The sequence below is a fragment of the Bidens hawaiensis genome, unplaced genomic scaffold (genome assembly GCF_021521415.1).
Source record: "Bidens hawaiensis isolate Kalapana, Puna unplaced genomic scaffold, B.hawaiensis_p1.1 tig00019096_1, whole genome shotgun sequence".
NCBI classification, from domain to species: domain Eukaryota; kingdom Viridiplantae; phylum Streptophyta; class Magnoliopsida; order Asterales; family Asteraceae; genus Bidens; species Bidens hawaiensis.
In genome coordinates, this window is record NW_027492903.1 from 279,259 (window position 1) to 305,486 (window position 26,228).

At 34.3% G+C, this 26,228-nt stretch overlaps 2 protein-coding genes across 2 annotated transcripts; one reads left to right on the top strand and one right to left on the bottom strand.

The window, feature by feature from the left end:
• The first annotated feature begins 9,662 nt into the window (after positions 1-9,662).
• Positions 9,663-13,329, top strand: LOC143557733 (uncharacterized). The gene is made up of 6 exons (XM_077046736.1): positions 9,663-9,727; positions 10,557-10,725; positions 11,065-11,634; positions 11,745-12,183; positions 12,262-12,343; positions 12,971-13,329. Exons 1-6 carry the CDS (start codon positions 9,692-9,694, stop codon positions 13,175-13,177), a joined length of 1,503 nt encoding a protein of 500 aa, XP_076902851.1. The 5' UTR covers positions 9,663-9,691; the 3' UTR covers positions 13,178-13,329.
• A 1,361-nt stretch (positions 13,330-14,690) lies between these two features.
• LOC143557735 (auxin response factor 6-like) lies at positions 14,691-20,308 on the bottom strand. The gene is made up of 13 exons (XM_077046739.1): positions 20,183-20,308; positions 19,465-19,577; positions 18,822-18,920; positions 18,671-18,727; positions 18,425-18,580; positions 17,921-18,005; positions 17,733-17,823; positions 17,366-17,530; positions 17,175-17,297; positions 16,690-16,910; positions 15,674-16,602; positions 15,197-15,384; positions 14,691-14,953 (listed from the first exon to the last, which is right to left on the bottom strand). Exons 1-13 carry the CDS (start codon positions 20,223-20,225, stop codon positions 14,752-14,754), a joined length of 2,472 nt encoding a protein of 823 aa, XP_076902854.1. The 5' UTR covers positions 20,226-20,308; the 3' UTR covers positions 14,691-14,751.
• Between the last annotated feature and the right edge of the window lie 5,920 nt (positions 20,309-26,228).

Genomic DNA, 26,228 nt, shown 5'->3' on the forward strand with positions numbered 1-26,228 from the left:
TATTGTATACAATGCATGTATATTAAATGAACGGCCCAATTTGAAAAAACCTTCAATCTCCCACCAGAATTTGATCAAAGAGTTGGGTTATCGCAATGCAATGCATGTCGAAGATGTTCTGACTCACCCAGAAGAAAATGTAGTTGCACAGTTGTTGACTGGTGAAGAAATTATTGAAAGCGTTATTGGAATTAATAAAGATGATATCGATGAAGAAGATGATGAAAGTTCTACAATGAAGCCCCCTTCGCGAAACGAAGCTATTAAAGCGGCAATCACATTGAACAATTTCTTGTTGAGCTATGAAAAAACAACACCAGAAGTTCTTACCATGCTAAGGAAAATTAGAGACGAGATTCAAGAGAAAATTGATTTCAACAAAAAATAAAAGACAATTGAGTCATTTTTCAATAAACCTTAATAAATCATTCATGTAATATGCTATATATAAGGCTAAGGGTAATGGGGCTTGGTTGAGCCCCAAGTGAGCCAATCAAAACCCGACACGTAGGCGATGACATGACACTGGATAAAGCCTCTCAACCAAGCCCCATAGGGTGTAGTGGGGCTTGATTGCCCACCCCCAATTGTTTGACCAAGCCCTGTGGTCCGGACCACGGGGGCCGTCCACGCCCCTGACCACTTGATGGGTGTAGTGGTGTTCGCGAGCCACCTCACCCGCCACCTGGACCGCGCCCCTTCCTTCGCGAGCCATTACCCACAACCTAAGGAATTATTAATTTATATTTTATATGGGGTCTAAAGAAATTATCAAAAATGTATTATCTTATAATTTTAGCGAATTATTGCACCCTATCCTCGAGTCGGGACCGACAAAAAATATTATCTTAGAGAGTTTATTAAATAATCGAGTATCAATTTATCGAGTTTCTACTGTAAGTATAAAGTATATAAATTATAAAGTTAATAGTGTTCAAAAATTTCTATTGAAGGTTCAGAGTTACCGTTGATAGGCAACACCATAATTGTTGTCGCTCGGAAATTGTTAAGTAATTGAACAGAAGGTCTTTTAGATTCATTCATATCATAATTGATTAATAAACCGATTAAATTGTCTTAAATATGTTTAACACAACTTAACACATGCGTTCAAGTCAGTTAAATGATTGATTAGTGTTGTTCTTTTGTTTGAGTATAAAACTAAGGCGCTACCTTTGACAATAAATACCAGAATACTATTATACATGGCAAAACACACAATGATTTCTAACAATCAAAGAGTTTTTTCGATTATATGTATCAGATGCGTTTGCAAACCCTTGTTTAATAGTGCACATTGTTTTGGATGTTATACCTTGAACAATTTGTTCTAGGGACCATGTGATACATAAAAAACTTCATTTCTTTCGGTTTAAAGTTAATAATAACCGTAATTTGTATTATATTATTTTAAAAGGTTATTGGATAAATATGCATAAATATATAAGTATTAAAAAAGCTAGGACATTGAGTTTAGGATGTTTCTAGAACATAAAATACTCGAATTCAAAATGTACACTTGTGACAAAATGATGTATAAGCCATCATGACATTATTTTAAGTTTTGCACAAAAATTTTGAATTACATGTCTCTGCTTGTATTAAAAGCACAGCCGCAAACAGACAAAATGATGTATGTGATTTCGATTATTAGGATACATTATGAAACCTTTTATTGTTTTAAAACCCGTGACTACTACAACATTTGATCTATGTGTATGTATGTATATCTCGTCTTGTTAGTTTTTTTTTAATGTTATCGACATCATTCTAAACAAAATATAATTACAGTACCATCATGTTCAAACAAAAACCGAAAGCCGGTGGCTCTTAGCCTAGTGGCATCGTGCATAAATCACATACCAAGGTGATGCGTGTTGATCAGTTCTTCATGTATGTAATAGAAAACATGGATGTTATGATAAACCTACAACTAAAACATACATGTCACAGCAGAGAGAGTGGCCACTGCTGATGAGTACGATCCAGACGACATGACAGTCAGCTTGGTCGGGTTCCCCTTTAGGATGTATATTAGTGATGGGGATTAGGGTTCTTGAGAAAACCGAATAATATAGAGGGAGAGAGGCTCACGAAATCTGATGTGAGGGTTTAGGGTTAAGTTATGTGATGTTAATTAGTCTCTCCATATTTATATACATCCAAGGGGAAACCCTTGGTTAGCAAGAAAGGGTAATTTGGTCCATCAACAATTACCTAGCTAACATAATTATAAGGTATAATTTAATTAACTTTGATCTATTATAATATAAATGATCATGTAGGCCATACATAAATATACATATCCATATATTTATTCTTACATTCTCCCACTTGGCCAAATAATCATTTATTATGAGTATTAGATTAGTCTGCAGATTTTAACACTCATTTTAGCTTTAAACTTAAACTGGAGCAGAGAAATACAGTCATTGAATTGAACATCAGCTCAAGACCCCCATTAATCATACAAAATTATATAAGTAAGCCCTTCAAATATTTGATTTGTATAATAATTTGTCTATATGTCATTACGCATGCAGAACATATTAAGAGACATACAAAATCAAAACTGAGGAAATTTTATTAAATAAAATGTAAATAAGTACAATATGCAATTAAATAAGGTCTTCAGTAAATCCCATATTAGCAACATGTTCTTCAAAAACTTTAGGGGGGAGACCTTTAGTCATCGGATCCGCTAGCATATTATGTGTACTAATATACTCAATACAAAGTTTATTTTCCTCAACTCGTTCACGCACGAACAAATACTTTGTATCAAGATATAAACCAGCTCCAGTCGAACTGTTACTGTTCGAGAAATTAACGGCAGCTGAATTATCACAATAAAGTTTCAATGGTCTAGAAATAGAATTGACTAATTTGAGCCCATAAATCAGATTTTTAAGCAACATTCCACAGCAGGTAGCATTATAAACAGCTATATATTCTGCCATCGTGGTGGAAGTAGTCGTCGACTGTTGCTTATGACTCTTCCATAAGATGGGCCCGCCTGCTAACATATAGATATACCCCGAAGTGGACTTCTTGTCATCTTTGCATTTAGCAAAGTCAGAATCAGAATAACCTACCACTTCTAAATTGTCACTTCTTCTATAAGTCAGTTTGTAGTCTTTCGTCCTTTGAAGATATCGAAGTACCTTCTTAGCTACTTTCCAGTGTTCAAGGCCAGGATTAGTCTGATAACGGCCTAACATTCCAGAAATATAAGCAATACCTGGACGAGTACAACCTTGTGCATACATAAGGCTCCCGATTACTGATGCATAAGGTATCAATCTCATTTGCTCATTTTCAACCTCTGTTTTCGGACATTGGAATGCCCCGAAAACGTCTCCTTTAACTACAGGAGCTGCAGTTGGGTTACAATGTTGCATGTTGTAACGAGTAAGGACACGGTCAATGTTGGCCCTTTGAGATAATCCTAAGATTCCTCTGTGTTTGTATCGGTGAATTTCGATGCCAATAACATAAGAAGCATCTCCGAGATCCTTCATGTCGAAGTTATGCGAGAGTAATCGCTTCGACTCATGAAACATGTCTAAATTATTACTTGCCAATAGAATATCATCTACGTAAAGGACAAGTATAGTAAACTTACTCCCACTCATTTTGAGGTAGGTGCATTGATCCAATTGATTCTTTGCAAAACCTTGTTTCTTCATGACTTCATCAAACTTTAGGTACCATTGACGTGATGCTTGTTTCAACCCATATATTGACTTCTTGAGCTTACAGACTAGATGTTCTTGACCTTCAGGTTTAAAACCTTCAGGTTGCTTCATGTACACCTCTTCGTCTAAAGTGCCGTTAAGGAAAGCGGTTTTTACGTCCATCTGATGCAGCTCTAAATCAAAGTGAGCTACTAGGGCCATGACGATCCTTAATGAATCTTTTCGAGAGACAGGTGAAAAAGTCTCTTGATAGTCAATTCCCTCTTTCTGAGTGTAGCCCTTTGCAACCAATCTCGCTTTATAGCGTTCAACGTTCTCATTTGGATCAAGTTTTGCTTTGAACACCCATTTACATCTAACGAGTTTGACACCGTTGGGCAATTCCACCAAATCCCAAACGTCATTTTTCCTCATGGAATCAAGCTCATCAATCATCGCTTTATTCCATTCAGAAGACTGATCACTGCTCATGGCTTCATTATAAGAGATAGGATCATTAAGCTTTCCGGCGTCAGCTTCAGTCAGGTAGGTGACATAATCATCAAAGTTAGTTGGTCTTCTAGACCTAGATGACCTCCTGGGTTGATTAGCGGGTTCAGCATTTTCTTGGTTTTGAGTGTTTGATGTGCCTTCATTTTCTGTGATAACGGGTTATGAGTGTGGAGAAGGTGGCGCAGAAGGTTCAATTGCATGGGGTACAAGAGGAATAGCCGGAGTTACAATAATCGACGAGTCTCCCCCCGCACCTTGTATTTCTTGCAATTCTTCATAAGGATTAGTACTGCTCCCACTGATCTTGTAATCCTCCAGGAACACGACACGCTTGGTTTCTACGATATGAGTGACATGGGAAGGACAATAGAAACGATAACCCTTTGAATTTTCAGGATACCCGATAAAGAAGCAGGTAACAGTTTTAGGGTCAAGTCTCTTTAGGAAAGGGTTATAAAGTTTTGCTTCAGTATTACAGCCCCATACTTTCATATAATTAAGACTCGGTTTCCTCCTGTCCAAAGTTCATAAGGAGTTTTAGGGACATACTTAGAAGGAACTCTATTGAGTATATGAACGGTTGCTTTTAAGGCTTCAGTCCAGAGAAATAGAGACAAATTAGTGTTGGCTAACATACTGCGTACCATATCCATAAGGGTTCGATTTCTCCGTTCAGCGACACCATTTTGCTGAGGAGTACCTGGCATGGTATATTGGTTCACGATCCCATGGCCCTTACAAAAATCATAAAATGGACCAGGGGCCTGACCCACATCAGTATGTCTTCCATAATATTCACCTCCTCTGTCTGATCTGACAACTTTTATTTGACGATCTAGTTGTTTTTCATCTTCAGTTTTAAAATCTTTAAAAGTTGTTACAGATTCAGATTTTTCTTTAATGAGATACAGGTACATATATCGGGAATAATCATCAATGAAAGTGATAAATGAAGTATGTCCAGTTATCCCAGCAATGGGGTAAGGACCACTAATATCAGTATGAATGAGTTCTAATAAATTAGAGCTTCTAGTGGCGCCTTTCTTATTTGCGGATGTCATTTTGCCTTTAAGGAATTTGACACATGTTCCAAAATCGGTGAAATCGAGATGTGGTAAGACTTCATTCTTCACGAGATGGGCTAACCGGTCTCGTGAGATGTGGCCTAAACGTTGATGCCACAACATAGAAGAAGTCTCTAAGTCTCGTTTCTCTTTAATCTTTGTGAGTGATTCATTAATATTATATGACAACAAAGATTTAGAAAAATTATCATCTAGTTCTAATCTATAAAGACCACCATCCAAAAAGCCATAACCAAACGCTTGAGAATTTAAAGAAATAGTAAGTTTACCACGACCATGAGAAACATCAAAACCGTCCATGTCTAACTTTGGTCCTGATACAAGATTCCGAGTAATCTCAGGAATATATAAGGTATCATAAAGTTTAATACATAAACCAGTTTTCATTATTAATTGTAAAGTTCCCACAGCCTTGACTTCAAGTTCTTTATCATTCCCCGTCTTAGTGTTCTTTGGTTTCTTTCTAGCTTCCGGATTGAAAGGAATCCCTGAGTAGAATTGGTTACATGAACCATAGAACCAGAATCAAACCACCATGTATTAGCAGGAAAAGTTAAATTATAGGACTCAAGTATCATAAATAGATCATTACCTTTCTTAGCCAGCCACTCCTTAAAGTCTGAACAGTCCTTCTGTTTATGAATGTACTTCTTACAGAACTTGCAGAAGGGCTTTCCAGTGGAGTTCTGAGAGCTGGTTGAGGCACCTGTATTATTTTTCTGAACTTTAGCAAACTCCTTTCTTGGATTAGTGTTCTTCCTCTTCTTGGAACTGGTGGCAAGGTAAGCAACTTCAGGTTTGTCCATCTTCATACGCTCTTCCTCTTGCACGCACATAGCAATCGGCTCACTCATGGACCATTTGTCCTTCAGGGTGTTGTAATTGATTTTGAAAGCTTCATAGGCAGGTGGAAGAGAGGTCATGATGAAGTGTACCAGAAAACCGTCGCTGATCTCCATGTCTAATCCCTTCAGCTTATGGGCCATGTCGTAATCATCATAATGTGCCCACGAATGCCACTCCTTCCATTTGTACTTAGTAGTCACCAGTTTGAGAATAAGAGTACTAGCATGCGCCTTAGACGTTCCCTTGAATTGTTCCTCCACAGAAGCTATATAGGTTTTAGCATTGTTAGAGTCTGGAATAGATCCTCTTATGGGCATGCTAATGGAGTTTTTCATAAGCATTAGAGACATGCGGTTGTATCTCTTCCATTTTTCGAACAATAAGTGCTGAGCAGGGGTGCTTTCAGTGGTTAGTGCTGGAGGTTCATCCTCGTTTAGAGCAAAGTCGAAATCCAGGAAGGCGAGATTAAGCATAAGAGAGTCCTTTTAGGCAGCAAAGTTATCTCTAGTTAATGATGTGATTCCACCATTCGGAGCTGTTATTGGAATTTATATGAGAATGTTAAGATACTAAACTAGAAGAAACTTAGAGTGAACTAGGGGCAACTTAGACTAATGCAGGCATAAAAAAAAGAACCATTTAAATTATGAAGCTGTGATAATAAATATCTATTATTAACATCAAAATAATAGATTAATGTAATTAATAAAATTCTACTTAAATAAAAGATAAATCACCTTTGGGCAGAATTAAATTTTACTTAAGTATATGTGCAAAACAGTTGTAACACATCACATTTGGGCAGAAGTGAAACAACCATTTTAATTATGCACGAGTTAGTTTTGCTTTGATATAGATGTATCGCATCACCTTTGGACAGAAGTGATACATTTAAATCATGTTTAAGCTAAACTAACATAGCTTGTATTTAGACTTGAATGGTATGTTAGATGTATCACATCACCTTTGGGCAGAAGTGTACATCATCATTCATTCAAGTTTAAGCTTTTATATGTTTTGTAAAAGTGATAAATATTTATTTTAAGTATTTACAAAACATTAGTTTAGTTAATAGCAAACAAAACGATTAGCGCGGATCGAACAAAAATTATTAAGGATACTGTTCACAAAAAATTTTAGTCTCGGGATATTAGTTTACTGGTTTGATGCGTTTACGGGTTCTAGTGTTTTTGGAAACTCAGTGTTCTCCGAAAACTGTTTTAGCCGTAAACACATACACCCATAAGTTTATGAACAGCTAATAACGATTAATCTGAATTCTTAGGGATTGTTTGTTTATCCAAGATTTGGTTATAACAATCCAGATATTAAGCCAGATTATATTAGATTTTCGAAAACTGCTATGAACGCGAATAATCATTTAATTTACTAGATTTCGAAAACTGTCAGGTTATATCATACGATTTTTAAAACCGTAAAATTGTTAGGGTTTCTGTCATTCGCGATTTTAATAACGATAATAAAATAAAACGAATTAAAACGAAAATCTATTAGGGTTTATCAGTTTTTGGATTTTAATCAAAACGATAAATAAATAATACGAACTAATGAAAACCGAAAACTGTTAGGGTTTATCAGGTTTAGTTCATGTCTTCCGGTTTAGATCCTGAGTTAATGGAAGACATGAAGAACTGATTAATCAACATCGCTCTGATACCACATGTTGATCAGTTCTTCATGTATGTAATAGAAAACATGGATGTTATGATAAACCTACAACTAAAACATACATGTCACAGCAGAGAGAGTGGCCACGGCTGATGAGTACGATCCAGACGACATGACAGTCAGCTTGGTCGGGTTCCCCTTTAGGATGTATATTAGTGATGGGGATTAGGGATCTTGAGAAAACCGAATAATATAGAGGGAGAGAGGCTCATGAAATCTGATGTGAGGGTTTAGGGTTAAGTTATGTGATGTTAATTTGTCTCTCCATATTTATATACATCCAAGGGGAAACCCTTGGTTAGCAAGAAAGGGTAATTTGGTTCATCAACAATTACCTAGCTAACATAATTATAAGGTATAATTTAATTAACTTTGATCTATTATAATATAAATGATCATGTAGGCCATACATAAATATACATATCCATATATTTATTATTACAATGCGCCTTCAAATTCAGCAACTTTGACATGGTGTGTGAGTGTTCGTCGTTAAGAAAAGATAAAAAAAAACAAACCGAGATTAAAAACTTAACTTATCACACAATTAAAGAATACTCAAAACCGCCATTTTTGGCATGAAACTTGATCATAAAGATTTTCATTTCAACATATTCCATTGTTTCGGTTTATATTTGTGGCTTTTTTCCGTAGTTGTAAATTCAATATGAATTGGATAGCGTGGTTAAAAATCACGGTATTTTCTTATTTTTTCCCTCTTTCTAATCAAGGGAGGTATTTAATAGCTGTTGTTAAAAAAAAGAAATTCAAAACAAAAATCAATATTAGACATCGATTCAAAAAACCTCTTAAGATGAAAAATACAAAAGATAATGTGTATTATTAGAAAGATGGTAAAATATATTATGTGTTGTTATCATAAATTAAAGAATCACAGCTTAAATTTTGTGAAAAAAATAATAATCCAATGTAGTGCCCCACTATCCAAAAAGATTTTTCAAATAAAATATCAGCGGACATAGAAATATATAAAACAGCTGCCATGCTTGGCTTTTTATATTATTTTTTTATATTTATGTAAAACTTAATATAAAAAGTAATTACATTTTTAAATGATATAATAAAAATAGTTTTTATAATTCAATTTGCAAAATTTCACAAATAAAGGCATAATAATCTTTTATATACCCGAATGTTCTGAATTCAAGTTTAGGAAATTGAAGAAAATTGCCTATTAAGAGAACAATATTTTTAAACGTGTAATTCGTGTATAAGTTAAGTACACAACGCTTTAACGATAAAATGTAAAGCGATATTCTAACCCATTTAGTTTCTTTCTCTCACGTTGAACCATCAAAACGATATTGTGTAATCTTAGAGTTCACACCTTAAAACTTGTTCCGTAAAACACGCTCCCGTGTTTCATTACACTCAATTTCATTTAAGTAAAGAACTTCTTAAAAATGGAAAGACATTAATTATATTTTAGAGTTAGTTAATTTTGTTCATGATTATCATTTCCATATGGAATTTAAAACAACTTTTGTCAATGTAATCACATCAGAAGATTTTATAGATAGTTGATAAAACTCTTAAAATAATAATTAGAAATAGTTTTAAATATATTTAAAAATGTAAAATAAATAAAGAAAAAAAAGGGATAATAATAATAATAATAATAATAATAATAATAATAATAAAATGGTGTTGGTCAATCACATACAGATACATATATGTATAGTTAAATAATTGGGGGTGTATTTGTGTCTGTCTGTGTCTGTCAGCTTTCTTTTCTTCTCATCATCACTTCTTCTTCACTTGATCAGCTTCAAAATTTCGGACCAAACTATTTAATTTGATCTCATCTCTCTATATAATTATTATTATTATTATTATTATTATTATTTACTAGGGAATCTAATGGAGTACGAAAGGATTCATAATCACAAGCTTCAGGTACGCACTTACTTACTCTTCTCAATTTCACCAGTCAGTCAATGGAATCAATAGCCTCTGCTTCTGTTCATCATTTTTTATACACGTCAACATATTAGATTCAATTACAGATTATTATTATTATTATTATTATTATTATTATTATTATTATTATTATTCTGTTTGTCATTTGAAGCTCCCAATGTTTTTAATTTTGTTATGGATGATTTGATTCAAATTAGGTTAAACTCGTTTGAAATTCCATATGCTTCTCTTTCTTCGTCTGTTCATTTATTTGATCCAGTTAAGTGATTATCTGTAGATCGTTTATCGGTTTTCGCTTATTATAATCCGGTTAGTTACTTTGTCATTTGTAGCTTATAATGTGTTAATTACTTATTTAGGGATGAGATCCCTACTGGTACCGAAAAATACCAAAAAAACAAGTAAAACCGTATACAAGTAACGTTTTCACCATTGAAAAACTGAATACCGGTACCGGTTGTGTTTGGTCGTGGCTCGTAGCTCTATCGATAACAGCTCGAATAAAACTAGCTAAAAAAACTTGATTTGAAACAACCTGACCCGAGTCGGCTCGTTTAACTTCCAGCTCAAGTTCAAGCTGAGCCGAGCTGCCTCGTTTAATGTCGAGCTCGAACTCATGCTGGCTCGACTCGTTTACAGCCCTATATTCTGTAAACAATGCTTGATCAAAATTTGATTCAAACAATTGAAGATTTGAAAATCTTTAAAAGCAATTCTCTTATTGTAGTCCGGTTGGTTTGTGATTTGAAGTTCATGATGTGTTCATTTTGTTATTGATTTTGTTGCTGGTTTAATTGAATTGTAGGTTGGGATAATATCTCCAAGTAAATTGAGAATGAAGCTAATGGGGCAGAGGAAGAAAGATGGAGGATCAAAAACCAATTCAGCAAGAACATCTCCTGCGAAACTCGAAGATACCGAGTTTGTTAACAGCAGCCTGTTATCTTCAAACTCTGGAGTGTTTGATGATGAAGGTATGCAGTTCAAATTTGTCTTTAGATAATTAATCTTTTACTTAATTATTAGCTTTAAACTTTGAAATCCTAGAAATTTGCTGCCTTTTGATATGGAGTGTTTGAGAAAACTAATTATAATTTTTGTAATGGTAAAAAGTGTATCCAAAAACTCCATAATAATGTGGACCATCTTGGATTGATGTCATCATCTTTACCTTTTAGTAAAGTGTATTTTACAAGCCAAAGATAAGCTTTCCATGAGTGCAAATTCTTACTGTTTTCAAACAACAATGACATTGACATATGCTTAGTAAGTTTTTGAATCATTAATATGCATTTGTGGGCCTGAAACTGCAGTTTCTAGCATGGGGATTTCTTCTGTAACATTCGATACAAAAGACAGTCGTGTGAAACCACACCAGTTTCAAAAAACGGATAGTAGTAATTCAAGTTCGGTTCATCCAATAAGATCGTTAGAAGATGATAATCTTGATTATGATAGCAATGCCAGCTCATCCAGCTTCGAGTTTCATAAAGCTGAGAGATTAACGCATAATGCCATTTCAAGATCCTTGTTGAGACCCATGTCTTCAAAATGGAATGATGCCGAAAAGTGGATAATGAATAAGCAAATTATGCAGAATCATAATCCAAAACACACTATGCAAAACCAAGTCAACCGGGGAGGGACTGTAAATGTGAGTAAAGGTTCTTCTGAGCCTTCCATTAAACGGGTTGACTTTAGTCAACCCATGTTACAAGTGGGTCCAGACAAGTTTTCGTTTACACCCTCTAATCCACACCCCGTTTCCGGTCAAACAAATGAAGCAAGCGAGTCAACCAATACATGTATTGAAAGTAAAGATCTAAAAGAAATTGACACCCGGGATTCATCGTGTGGACAAGGTTCAAATGAGGATAAAACAGGTAATAAACTAATAATTAGTGATTGAAAAACTATATTGTTACAATACTAGTTTATTGTTTTTGCATGAATCATGGATAAATATATCTAACAAGTATTGATTATAAAATAGGTTGTCACGAAGTTAGAGCGGTTTCAATGCGCGACATGGGGACCGAAATGACTCCGATCCCGAGTCAAGAACCATCAATGACATCGACACCCGTGGGGTCCACAACGCCACTTCGTAGTCCAAATTCTTCAATTCCATCTACACCTAGAGGTGGACCAACAACCACACCTGTACAACACACAGTTAGTGACTGCTCGGTCAACCCAAAAGAGTTGACTGATCAAGAAGTCAAACTTAGGACCCGAAAGGAGATCTTACACCTTGGGATGCAGCTCGGGAAGATGAACATTGCTGCTTGGGCTAGTAAAGAAGATACCGAAAAGAAAGTATCGCATGTTGAAAATGAAAAGGAGAACGCAGCTGAAGAGTCTTTGAGGATTGAATTTGAGAAACGGGCTGCTTCGTGGGAGGATGCTGAAAAATCTAAGCACAATGCAAGGTATTTATTTATTCATTCATTTTTAAAAATTGTTTTTAGATTCGTCTCGTTTAAATGTAGTCGAATTGTTGTGTTTAGATTTGTACGAGAAGAGATCAAAATTCAAGCATGGGAGAGTCAACAGAAGGCCAAACTTGAAGCTGAAATGAGAAGAATAGAGGTAGATTTGATTTGTGATTTTTCTTGTTTAAATGGTATCATGGGTGGGCAAACCTTATCCGTAACTGAAAACGCCGAAACAACCGAACCCAAACAAAATTCGATAGTTTGGTTTTATGTTTTCGTAAAAATCGAGTTTTTTTGGTTTGGTTTCATTTTGCATTTAATTAAAACCTAGAAAACAGAACCAAATTTATGAATCTTCATTTTCAATTTTGAATGATAAGTAATTTATAAAATCTAATAAATAGCCCAAATGTATAATAATCACCTAATGAGTAATTAACAAAAAGATTTAGGCCAAATTCATTGTTCGGAGCCATTTTTTTTCCGGCCCAAAAATTTCAACCTTAATGTTAAAAACTGAACCGAACCCATACAAGAAACCGAAACAGTTGTTAAGATCATAAGTTACTAAGGGGCTGTATGTTTCCAAACAGAAAAACATCTGAATGGTTAAAATTAGGTCTGAATCATTCAGACTTGTTGGTGTTGCTGAATGGGACAGAGGTTCATTCAGATCTGACTCATTCAGATCTGAATGAACCAAACAGCCCCTAAGTTAGTTAACATTTGCCTAGTGGAGGGTAAAATTGTAATAAACTTGTTAGTATTTATTTATGTTTAGGCTGAAATTGAACAAAGGAGAGCCCATGCACAAGCAAAGATGTTGAAAAAGATTGCATTGGCAAGGCAGAAATCGGAGAAAAAAATGGTGGCGGCGGAAGCCCAGAGAAGCAAGCAGGCAGCACGGGCGGCTGCACAGGTGGAATACATCCGACAAACAGGCCGCATTCCGCCATCGTCTCCTAACAGCTGTTGTGGCTGGTCATGAAATAGTGTGTAACTAACTAGTCTGGTCTGATCTGGTGGTTTGTGGTTTTGATTTGACTTAAAGTTCTACATAATTTATAGTTTGGAAATTTGCTAGTGTTGAGTTATTCTGGTCAGTCATCTGAAAATTTTGAAAATGAATTTGAAAGTTGAAACCAATTGAAGCAAAACCAGATTATATTTATACACACATAAAATACCTTTTCAACAATTACTTTTGTTCATTTTGTTACATTGTAACAATCAGAAAAGTTTTTTTTTATTTATTCTTATAATATTCTAGTGCAATAAAACTACAAAGGGTAAAGGCATTCAGCCGATATAGTTATATGTAAGGTAAATAAGTTAAAAGTGAAAAAATAAAATAAAATAAAATAAAATTTTTTAATATTATTTATAGATTAATGGGAGGTACTTAGAATGGTCTCTTTTGGGGTAGTGGTCAGTGTGAAAGAATGGGTGGCATGTGGGCTGCTGTACTTTCAAGAAAAAAGAAAATATTAAATATCCTTTTTTGACCGCCGACAATGCCCTTCGACTGCGTTTTCAGAATTTCATCACGGAAATCATTATATGTTAGTAAGGATTATCCATAAAAAAAATATATATCTTTTTGTATGTACATGATCATTCATGCATATAATCATTAGTAGTTGTAATTCGTACTCTTAGGCTATGCGTTGTGGAAGAGCTACAAATTGGACGAATTGAGACACGAGACGTCTAGTTAGCAAATGATAAGAATTTGTTTTTGGGGTATAATGGTGTTGTAGGTTAATATTTATATACATTACATATATATATATATACACGGCACACATTATAGCCCGACAAAAATTTGTACCCCCCACCCAACATTTGGCCCCCAAAATCAACCAGGGGGCGGTGTTGTAGCCCCATTTCGCCTAAATCCATCACCCGCTACGGGTAGTATTAGGGCTAGCTACTTGCTACTGCCTTTGTGTTTTAATAAAATTGGTCGTTAAAAAAAAATAATAGTAAATATAACAATGATTACATTTAAGTTTTCAATTTTCTGTTTTCTACACTTCAACAACCCTAAAGCCTAGCTGGTCAACTGCTACTAGTCTCCTGCGCCTGTCAGCATTTGGTGAGTTATAATAAATACAACAGATTTCTTTTGAAATCTTTATGAATATTATTGACTACCTGTACATTATATATGCTGCTTCTTTCAAGTTTTAAATCTTTAAGAATATTATTTACAAGTGATGAGAGTTCAAATATTATTTACAAGTTGTGAGAAAGTCTCGAAAATTGTAGTATGAAACACTGATGTTACCGACGATAGCTTCGAACTAGCATGAATGTGCTAATCGTGGCCATAAGCCTTGATTAAGACAAAGACCATCCTAAACATATAACAACCGAAACTACAACACAAAAAGATACACGAGAATTCTTAAGTACCTAAACCTTAGAATGCATGATACATAACCAGTCTCATTTAGAGTCCAAATACATAAATATAAAGTGATCATATTAATTAATTACAGTTTTATAAGTACCTAAAGCTTATAATCAAGCATCTCACCATACTATGCTCGAGTTGGTTCAATACTCAAGTGAACCAACCGATGCAACCCCGTTGCTGAGACTCATAGACTCTTGCCGGCTCGGAGTATAGTTTTCATACACATTGTCCAACCGCTTTGGTGTCTGAACTGAGTTAAGTTGCTCGAGTCCTAGCTTCCCCATTTGCTGCACCTCTTGTGGCGACAGTATTTTGATACACCACACGCTGTTCACAAATTCCCTGTTTGATTATATAACGAATTAGTTCAAACATCATATAAATAAAATTTCATTTAATATATTAAATATATGTTTAGATAATAAAAACTACTATATATTAAGTCAAGATAAAAATAACTTGATACTATGTCATGTATAAAAAACATGACTAAAATATGTATAAAAATAATTAAAAACGTAAAACAAGCCAAATGCGGCCTGTTTAATTAAGCGGGATAAACAAGTTATTAAACAAGAAACTTACGGCCAGGGGTCGTTACCGAGGAGAAGAACATCATTCTCCCGGTCAACAAATACAAGCTGCCAGCCTGATCTCGGGTCCTCCAATTGGCCTTCAAGCCCGAACATTTGACCCAATTCACTTCTCAGTTCATGATAGCTGCTGAACTTTCCCATATCGAGCGACCTCCCAAAACAACCCGATTTATAAACCTGTTATTAACAATACCAAAACTAATTAAACCGAAAATTATGTAGTTTATAGAGATTATGCATTATGTATATGTTTCAAATATTTTTTAATCTATATATGTGTGTGTGTGTATAATATAATAAAGTAAAAAAAAAGATATTAAAATAAATGAGCCGTCTCGACAAGCCATGAATTGACTCGAGCTTTTTACAAGCCGGCTCGAATTGTTAACAAGCCCCACCCTGCCTCGGCTCTTTTACAGCCATAACTGTTACAACAGAATATCTACGAGTAAGAAAAAATATTCACCTTAACAAATGTGCTATTTGGTGGGTTTGTTTGACCCGTTTGACCATTTTGAACCGTTTGGCCTGCATTATCAGGTGAATGAAGGAAACCCGACTCGTCAATACAGCTAGTAGGTGTTGTCATTGTCGGGTTCATTGAAAACTCATTTCCCGCATTACTCATGTTATAACCAGAAGAAGTCAACGGCATGGTCAACGAGTCACCATCACCACCGTGCAGAAAAAGATTCGGGTTGTCTATGTTAACTCCAAATAAAAGATTAGTTTGTGGATCGGTGTTCGGTTCATGACCAATCGAACACTCTTTTCCCGGAAACGGAGGTAATGAAACCGCGGTTTGTGAAAGATCTGTGTTATGAGAGAGGCCCATTTGTGACCGTGGGCCCAACTGTTCAACTTGTTGAAGAAGAGACTGTGATGAACCGGATACAAGAAGCGGGTCAACCGCGACCCGTTTTGCGGGCCAGCCTGTGGAAGTTAACATAGAGGTGGACCGAGGCATGTTAAGAAGTTGTGAAGTTTCTTGCGAAAACGGGCCCAAAAGACTAACCGTGCTCCCGGTTGACTCGGTAAAGTTTTGACTTTGAACCAAAGAGATCATAGAGAATGGATTCTGGTGGGTCAATTGTTGTGAAAGAAGATGAGATTGGGATTGATGAACCATGTGAGCCTGGCCTGGCCCAACCAGGCCCGACCCAGTTGGAACGGGCTGGTGTTGTTGAAACTGTAACGGATTTGATGGTTTTAAAGAATCAATGCTTCTCATTTCCTGTAGCGCGGCTGCAGCCATAGCTTGGTAAATATCAGGCGATTGCAGCCAGTTTTGCCCATTAAGTCCCGCAAAGTTAAGCGAACTGAACCCACGGTCACACGGGTTGCCACGAAACCACATTAATGGCGAGTTCATTCCTAAATCCTCTTCTTTCATCCCTAAATCCAACAAACAAATAATATCTAGTTATCCATAATATGAAATTTTGAAAAACAAGAAAGCGCGTTACAGGTTTGGGAAATTACCGTTAAAAGCAGGAAGCCCGGGTGGCCAGGGGCGTTTGAGTCGGGGAAATTGAGAAGGGTATATTGGGAAAGTGGTTAACGGTTCAATCTCCCATAGTGAAACCCTAGGTTGTCTCTCACCAGCTGTTGACTCATCCCACCCGACCTTAACGGACCGCCAGTGTGAGTTGGGCCATCTGGCCGGGTCCAAATCACCGATTCCCGTTATAGTGCCCATATAACTATTAAACATACACAGTATAAGTAAACACACACCCTTTTTATATGAAAATAAGGCTAGTTTTACAATTAGGGCTGTAAACGACGCGAACCAAGGTAGGCTCAGGCTCAGCTCGTTTACAAACAAGCTGAGCCATCTAGTTCATTTTTAACCCTATTTCACATACAAGGATCATACTTTCAGTCGGTTTCTATTTTAGGTAATATTCCCATAATAGAAACCGACTTAAAGTACATTCTTGTAAACATAACTTTTGTTAACATACCAACGGACACTTGATTCTTCGGTTTCGAACAACATCCGAAAACGCATTCCAATCGAAACCCGTGTATGATAGACAGCTTTGATATACTTCGCCAACGGTATGACAAACTCTGACGGACAAGCCCTGCGGAGGATGTCGGGTTTAGTAACTTTCAGGTTTTTGTTGAATAAAACTTTTTATAAAATGAATACCTTGGATTATAAAAAATGATGAATCGGCTATTAGTTGCTGCTGCGTGTGCAGCAGCCGCAAGAAGCCCGAGGTGCATGCTTTCACTAGATAAAACTGAGGACGGCATAACGGTTTGAGGTCGGTTCGCGTGTCGAATTCCTATCAGCAACTGGTTTTTCTCATTCCTGTATAAATCATAAACACCCTTGGTCAGTTAATGCGCTCAAATTTAGGGGTGTAAACAAGCGAGTCGAGCACTCGAGCCCGAGCTTGACTAAGCTCGACATTGGCTCGTTCAGCTTACAAGAGCTCGAGCACGAGCCCGGATCGTTTCGAGCTTTTGATGGTTTGAACTGCGTCTGAACTGTTCAGATGCAAAGTGCTTACCATATGAACAAGACGGAATCACCCGCAACAAGTTTTTTTGCACTCACAAAAACACTCCAACCCGTTGTTAGAAGATGGCGCTTTGGCTGTCCTGAAATGGTGTAAAAAAACAGATCAATGATGTGGGATAGTTGCAACTTGCAAGCAGGAGTCATGTATTTGTGAAACGAATCAAGTTGCAAGCGTACCGCGGAAAATGTGTCTAAATTTCCATTCATTATCGTGTAAATCTCTGGCGATTAGTTCTTGGCATGGAGGTTGCTGTGTGAAGTCCTGCAGATTTAAACAAAAATTAAGTCATTCTAGACAAACTAGAGGTGGTAAAATGTTCGAGTGGGCTGAGTGGGCCGGAAATTTTTTTTTTATCCTAAACTCTCATAAAAAAAGTTATAATAACCTACTTTTATGATGATTATTTCAATAATAATCTACATTTATGAATAAACTGATTTATGAGGTTTTATGTGTTTGACCTGCTTTCTTTAAGCTATTTTATTTTTACGACAACCCGGATCAACCAATTTGACCTGTTAAGAGTTATAATTCACAACCCGATCCGGCCCAATAACAGATAAACGGGTCAAAACAGCTGCCCCAACTCAAAATTTAGTCTTGATGAAACACATCATATGACTGATTTTATTTTATTTGTATTTATTTATTAATTTATTTTGGAACAGAGTTTAGCGCACCAGTGGAGGAAACACTTTCTCAGCTGCACGTCGAGGAACCGAAAATCCACCATGAGTGCTCGTGTCACTTGCTGTTAACGTTTTACAAAAGTAATTTGTTGGTTGTTTGTTTGGGGCACCCAAATCCGCCGGAAGAAACGCTTCTTTTTGCTCTTCCTATATAAACAATATATATTAAACTAAACTAAAATGAATTATAAACAAATTTCAACACATTTATTAAACAATAAAATGGGAAGTTCTTACGGAGTTCAATGGTTGCAATGTCATCTGAGCATAAACCTCATCGGTCTCTGCATCTGCCTGATACAAAATTTTTACAAAATAATTGTGGGAATCCAAAAATAAATAAATAAAATATTACAAAACAATTTTTAATAGGCCGGGCCGGGCTTACATGCATTGTGACATTGTGAAGTTGACAAATGAGTTGTGGAGGCAAGCTCGGGTAATTCGGAGTATGAGCATCGACTTCTTTATTTGTTGATGCAGCAACCTACATAAGATACAATTAGAAACATTACATCAATGGGAAGCGGGATTTGGTTTTCCCGAAGCAATTTTTTTCAAATTTTAGAAAAAATAATGGGCCGACCCGTTTATAAGTAAATGGAGGCGATATAACACATTTCGCTCCTTTGGACTTGTTTTAAGCTATTTTTTTTGTTCAAAGATATCATCAATCGACCCGTTTACTTATAAACAATACGGGATGCAGTTGGTTGACCCAAGAGTATTTTTGTTAAAATTTAGAAAAAAGTTAAACGGGCCAACCCTTTCATAAGTAAACGGGTCAGAATAACACATTTTGCACCTGAATCAGCCGTTTATAAGTAAGCGGGTCAAAATAAGACCCGAAGCAATTTTGTCCAAATTTTAGAAAAAGTTAAACAGGCCGACCCGTCCAAAACCAAACGGGTCGACATAACATATTTAGTCCATTTGGGCTTGTTTTAAGCTACCTTTTTTGTTAAAAGATATCCGGAATAACGGGTTGAAATAAGACCCAAAACGGGTTAAATAAAGTCTGGTAGCACTACCTGCTCACTGTGACCCTGCGCGAAATAAACGACACGACTTCCGACTGTCGGAAGGGAAACAAGAGGACCCGCACAAGCATGCCAAAGTTCAGAATTCAAACATCTTTTCTCCCCTGAAGACAAAATCACACAAAAGAATATAACTTTTAACACGCTTAAGAATCCATAATTTATAAACTAATGTTAGCCTAATAAGTAATAACATCTAGATAAACTTAAAATCATGATGGAAGTTATTAATAATGAATTACTAACTATTTATAAAAAAATTCAAATTCTAATCTAAGATACCAAGAGTGTTCATAACCGTTGAAACTTGAAACCAGACTGAACCGCACAAACCGGAGCAAGTCGGCTGGTTTTCCCCGTTTAAGAAACAAACGGGCCGGTTCACGGGTTGGATTTGGCGGTTTAAACCAAAATGAGCCTTTTGAACTATTATTATTTATACACTTTTTAAAAAAATTTTGGAATTTGTTATTATGAGTACACATCATAATCATAAACCATCTTTATCATTTTATTATTTTAAAATTTGAAAAATACAAAAGGTTAAAGAAATTACTCAAGCCACCAAGACCGAACCGATACAATGCAAAACCAGCCCAGAATTTTCATCAAAACGAGCCGAATTTAACGGTGAACATACGACTAAAAACCAACTATAAACTGAAACTAATAAAAACTAAACTTCATATATGGAAAAATAAAAGCAGACCTTCAGGCAACTGCTGACCAAATCCAACAGCAGCTAACTTCATTTTCAGATCTTGAAACAAGAAAAATTCTATAAACAAACAAGAATCTCACTAAATTCCTTAAACCTATGAAAAAGGGACCACTTAAATGATTCTTTTCACCAACAATCTTTCTTTCTTCAACCGAAACCGGTCGTACTACAAAACAAAACCAATTTCCACTTCATATGATCTTGATCTTGATCTTGATCATTCCCCCCAAAAAAAGTAACAATAATAATCTTGATTCTTGATACAAACCCACCAATAAATTCACCTCATTTACCTACAAAAACCTAATCTTGCAAGCTTTTATAATCTTGTAACTTCATAAACAAAAACCCAGATCTATTTCACCAAGATTCTTGGATTTAACTCAAAAAGCTAGCATCTTTGAAGCTAAAACAGTTGAAAAACTGAAAAAAATCCTAATCTTGCAGGCTTTTGTAATCTTGAAACTTCATAAACATAAACCCTAACAAAAACCCAGATCTATTTCACCAAGATTCATGGATTTAAGTCAAAAAGTAACCATCTTTGAAGCTAAAACACCTGGGTTTCAGTTTCTTTAAATGGTAACCAAGATTTGTGGATGCAAGCAAATATATATATGGGAAGTGGTTTTGTGTGTAAACTGAATGAGATCAAAGGTTGGATCTTTAGGGTTATTCAATAGATTTCTTGTAAATGGTTTTCAGCTTCTTTCTTTGCTGCAACTTGACTGTTACTGTAGTGTTACAAGTGTACCTTTTTTTATATTATATTCTTTTTTTTTTTATTTTTTTTAATTTCTCTCACCTCAATCAATCATCAAATACCACCATTCAACTTTTTTCTTGGCCAAACTTTTTCTGGAACTTAAATACCAAATTCACTATCTGATCTTTTTTTAAAGTTTAAAAGGGTTCAATTGTATTGAGTTATGATCATGACCTATATATAGATTTATCTAATAATAATTAAAAAATGCCTACTTGTATTTATTTGAACGAGTCAAGCAGGTTGACGGGTTGAAATGAAGTTGCGAATGCGTTAAACGAGTCATGAACATGTTCGTGAGTTGTGATAAACATGTTGTTAAACGAGTCATGAACATGTTCGTGAGTTGTGATAAACATGTTAAAGTGGTCGTAAACCGGTCTCTTTAAGAAAATAATACAGGGAGATTAATATTTGTGATGGTTGAATGACCTATATATTTATTCGTGTGTAAGACACAAGCCTTGTCCCATACACAGTTTTTTTCACTTTTTAATGTAAACGAGTTAAGCAGGTTGACGACTTTTAATCAAGTTGCATTCGTGCCAAAAGTAGGTTCATGGTGTTGGAAGTTAATCTTGAAACGAGTTATCAAGAAAGATGAATGGGTTAGGTGAAAGAATTTAATTAGGATTTAATTAATAGTTTAAACATCTATAAATGTTTTGCAAGTTTATCTAGTCTCGAAAGTAGTAGTTAGAGTTTTGAGTTTGAGTATGTCAAGTTTATGTTTAGTTTGAGTAGGATTAGTATGGTTATTTTAGCATGAGTGAACTGCAGTTTACGTCCCTATGGTTTGTCCAAATCTGCGGCTTATTCCAATAGTTTCAAATTTGCGATTGTCGTCCTTGTGGTTTCATTTCACTTGCAATTAAACCCGAATTCACTAACCCCGTTAAGTCTGGTCGTTAAACCCATCAGTATGCCCCTCACATGAGGGGCATTTTTGTCCTTTTTCTTCCTAAATAAACCCAATCGTAATTCGCAAGCCCCCTCACATGAGGGGCTGGGGTGTATTCGGTGAAAAAAAGGACAAAACTGCCCCTCAAGTGAAGGGTGTGTTGATGGTTTTAACGAGCAGATTTAACGGGGTTAATGAATTCGGGTTTAATTGCAAGTGAAATGAAACCACGGGGACGAAAATCACAAATTTGAAATTATTTGACTAAAACCGCAGATTTGAACAAACCACATGGATGAAAACTGCGATTACTTTTTTAGTATATATAGATTGGTTAGGATTGTGTTTAGATTTATAATAAATTAGAAAAGAGACAATATTAGATGAGTTAAAATATTATATTCATGTTTTTGGGCATGATTTCCAACACATGGATCATGGATTGTAGATAAAGGGGTTAAACATGCCGTAAACGGATATATGTGAAAAATACCATACAAGAAGATTGAAAATTGTGATGAGGTGAACGCCCTATACATTTATGCTTGTTAAGACATACACCCTAACTCTTACACGATCCATTTAATACATTTATCCTGACAAATCAAATGGATTGGCATGTTGTAATCAAGTTGCAAACGTGTCAAATGAGTTCACGGATAATAATAAAATGGGTTAAATGAGCCATACACATGTTTCTTTGAAAAATATCATACAAAAAACTTAAATTTGTTGTAGGTTAAACTAGCTATATATTTATTTGTGCTAAGACTCAAACGAACCCGTGTAATACATTTATTTAAACAAGTCAAACAAGTTAACATGTTGTAATATGGATTTACACCCCCTCTTTATTTTGTTAAATAAAAAATAAATAAATAAATAAATAAAAATATTTAAAAGTGAAATGTGTGTTGGTGGTAATGTATACGTAGTTGTACAAGGAAGTCAGATTTTGTTGGACCCAGAAGCTAGAGTTGGATTGGAGTGTGGTCCTAATGCGGTGCCATCGATTTTCATTCATCACTAGTCAAAATGTCATCTAAAGTTTTTGCTATTAAACTTGAAATAAATAACTTCTTTATCATAATTCATCATACGTCATCAAAATCATTTTTGGATTACAAAATTAAAGATATCTTGACCAACTTTAATTGATTTTAATTAAAAAAAAGGGAAAGATAATATATAGTTTACTACAACATGATGAGTATTGTGAGATGATTATAACAAAATAAGAAAATCATAATACAAACAAAGGGTATAAAATATAGATAAGCCGAAACACTCGTAAGTTACTCAAGATCAACTTATTAAAAACTTCATTCGAGTCAAGGAGTTCGAGTATAGAGCCTAAACTGAAGCTCGTTAATTAGCAAATGAGTTTGAGTATCACATATCAAGCTTAGCATGGCTTGACAACCTAGACGAACTTATTACTTACATAAATCCGATAAATTGTATATAGATATCTCATAATGAATATTAGGTATATAACTATTACGGAAATAACCTGACCATATATATTATGTTATATGTGAAATTATAATTACAATATATGTATATACACTTATATATTCGCAGATGTTGGCTAGGTTTGATCGTGACGTTAAAGAACTGAACCATGTTGTTTGTCTAACTGTTGATGTATTTGAAGAGAAGACATGAGCAGATGGGGAAATACGCAGACTCACAACGACAATGGAACTAAGTCATATGCAAATATTCTGAAGAGGGTTTGATCGGTTTGTAATTATGTCCCGTCATATCCAGTCTCTTACAGTTTTACTAGCCAGATTCCTTTTTAATAAAAATTTTACTGTTAGAGAAACATACCTAATAAAACTTTATGGAAAGAAACTTTTAGTGGAATATTATTTATCCAAAGCAACGTGTTTCAAGCATGCTAAGACCATAAGAATTAGCATGCATCGTACATATATTTCTCTTTATTTATAACTTAAACTTAATGATAATTCAAATTATCAAAAAACTGCACATTTTGAATTGATATGCATCACCATTAGTTATAATTTCTATAACTAATTACACAATAAGCATTGTTTAGAAACTTTGTCTATAACCTTTAGTTCAACTGATGTTAAAGAGAAATTGAAAAAGTGAAGAATTGAGTTAAAGGACTCAAGTTCAAATCTGACCACAATAAGATTTTATCGTAGTAGGTCTTAGGCCGGTGGGTTTTCCCGAAACATGAGACGATGAGTTTGGGCCACCCATCGCTATCGTTGTTCGCAATAGCGGACGTATAGGGTCGTTCTTTATCATTAAACTAGCTTTTGAGCTCGTGTAACACATTGTATGATCTAAATAATTAAGTTACAAATACAGTGATACATAATGTATATAGAAAAATGTATTACATCTATGCATGTAGCGTTATACATAAATTGATTTTATTTATATCACAAAATGATTTCTTTTAAATGGACTTAATGAAAAAATAATGCACGTGCAAAAACATACATACGAACACTCCATCTGTTGAAAATTTATTCTTAATATCATATATGTATACAATTTAGTTATGAACCAATTTTGGAGAATATTTCTCATATAATAATAGTTTTGAGCTGCACCATAACAAAAATTTTATAAGTTTGAGATGCTTCTTGACTTTGCCAGTTGACAAAAAAAAAATAATAGGTTAACCCGTTCAATTTTGTGAATGTTTTGTTTTACTTGAGCATACTTTTATACGACATGTTTCACATACAACATTCTGATTATTATTTAATGAAAAGTTAATGTTGACACAAATGTCTCTAATTTGATACAAGTTAGAAGCATTGATAGGCCTGTAGGTGGCATGTCAGAATTGTTTGTCAATTTTTTCGTAAATTTTAATAGTCATGGTAAAAATACTTAATGTGCAAAATCCCGAATCTTTTGACTATTTCCAATAATGTCATTAAAAAAAATTCGAAAACCAATCACATTTAAAATTATATCCTTCATTTATTTTATATTTTCAAGTCAAAACTTTAAACCCGTAAAAAATTTGACGATAAATCTATTTGCATTCTCAAATTTTTAAAAATATTCAAATTACCTTTTTTTTTGCACGTAACAAATTTGACCCAAATGTAGTTAACTTGTACCAAACGATATATTTATCAACTTTTAACCCGTAACAATCAAATTTAAGTTCCACAAAAATTCCAAAGTAATCCTTGATAAAAAAACCCAAGAAACTAAATATTATAAACTGTATCATATGTGAAAGTGATTATTATCCTTACAATTTAACAAATATATGTATAGTTTACTAATTAACCGAAAAAATAACTAGATAGATTTAAATCATATATTTATAACTTATAAATTTATATGACAATGTACAAAAACCAATAGATAAATGGATTTATTTTTAAAAAATAGAGCAACTTTTAAGCATATCTTTATAATTTAATGATTAAATAAATTACATCGTAAATTGAAAGCATATTAGAGTTTTTTTTTGTTTTTTATTTACAATCTTAAACAATTTAGATAGTATAATATGTTAATAATAACATTAAAAATTATATTCTTTTCAATATTTAACAAACATAGTTTATTTTTGATTTTTGGATTTCATCAAGTATGTTGTAAAATGTATTCTAACAATGTATAATAGTATAATATGTAAATATTTATTTTATAAAAGTGTATAGATATAATTTTAATAGAGTTTAAAGAAAAGTGAATGATTAATCATATTATAGATATAATATAAATGAGTATAAAAAGAAAGTGAATAATTATTGATATATGCCATATATAGTTTTGGAGAGAAAAAATTGTGAGTATTAATAAAAAATTAACTGCCTACAATTATTTTATTTTATTAAAATATGTAGATATAGATTACACAAGTGAAAGTAGTTTATTAATTGAAAAAAAAAAAAAACAAAACAAAAGTATCCCTCCCATCTTAGGAATCCCAACAAAAGATTTATAATTTCTATTTCTAGAAGACATACTATATTTCTTTTTATAACAACGTTTTATAAACAAAAATAGCCCACCCCAAAGCCCAGAATTACCTAGAAGACATACAATACCTTTTATTTTAGATTATATGTAATATTTCGTATCTACATAATACTAGTTATTAGTAATATATCGACGGGGCTGGTTGGCCCCTGTGCCGAATCAAAAATTGTATTCTGATTTCTCTAAAATTTAGATAATTCTCTGTTTGTTGGTCGTTTAAAGAAAAGATAAGATTGTTTGAAAAAAAAGTAATATTTCATGTTTGTGTAATATTTCAGTAAGTTAACTTATTTTGTTTTGTTATTCGTTCAATAGCATTGTTTCGTTCAATAGCATTGTTTTGAGATGAACTGATTAAAATAACAAGCTAA

Coding starts and splice junctions, on each gene's coding strand:
- LOC143557735 (XM_077046739.1), bottom strand. CDS start 20,225: ATGAAGTTAGCTGCTGTTGGATTTGGTCAGCAGTTGCCTGAAG. Junction 18,921..19,464: donor CGCAGGGTCACAGTGAGCAG/GTAGTGCTACCA, acceptor TATCTTATGTAG/GTTGCTGCATCAACAAATAA. Junction 15,385..15,673: donor CAAATAGCACATTTGTTAAG/GTGAATATTTTT, acceptor TGTTAATAACAG/GTTTATAAATCGGGTTGTTT.
- LOC143557733 (XM_077046736.1), top strand. CDS start 9,692: ATGGAGTACGAAAGGATTCATAATCACAAGCTTCAG. Junction 9,728..10,556: donor TTCATAATCACAAGCTTCAG/GTACGCACTTAC, acceptor ATTGAATTGTAG/GTTGGGATAATATCTCCAAG. Junction 12,344..12,970: donor CTGAAATGAGAAGAATAGAG/GTAGATTTGATT, acceptor ATTTATGTTTAG/GCTGAAATTGAACAAAGGAG.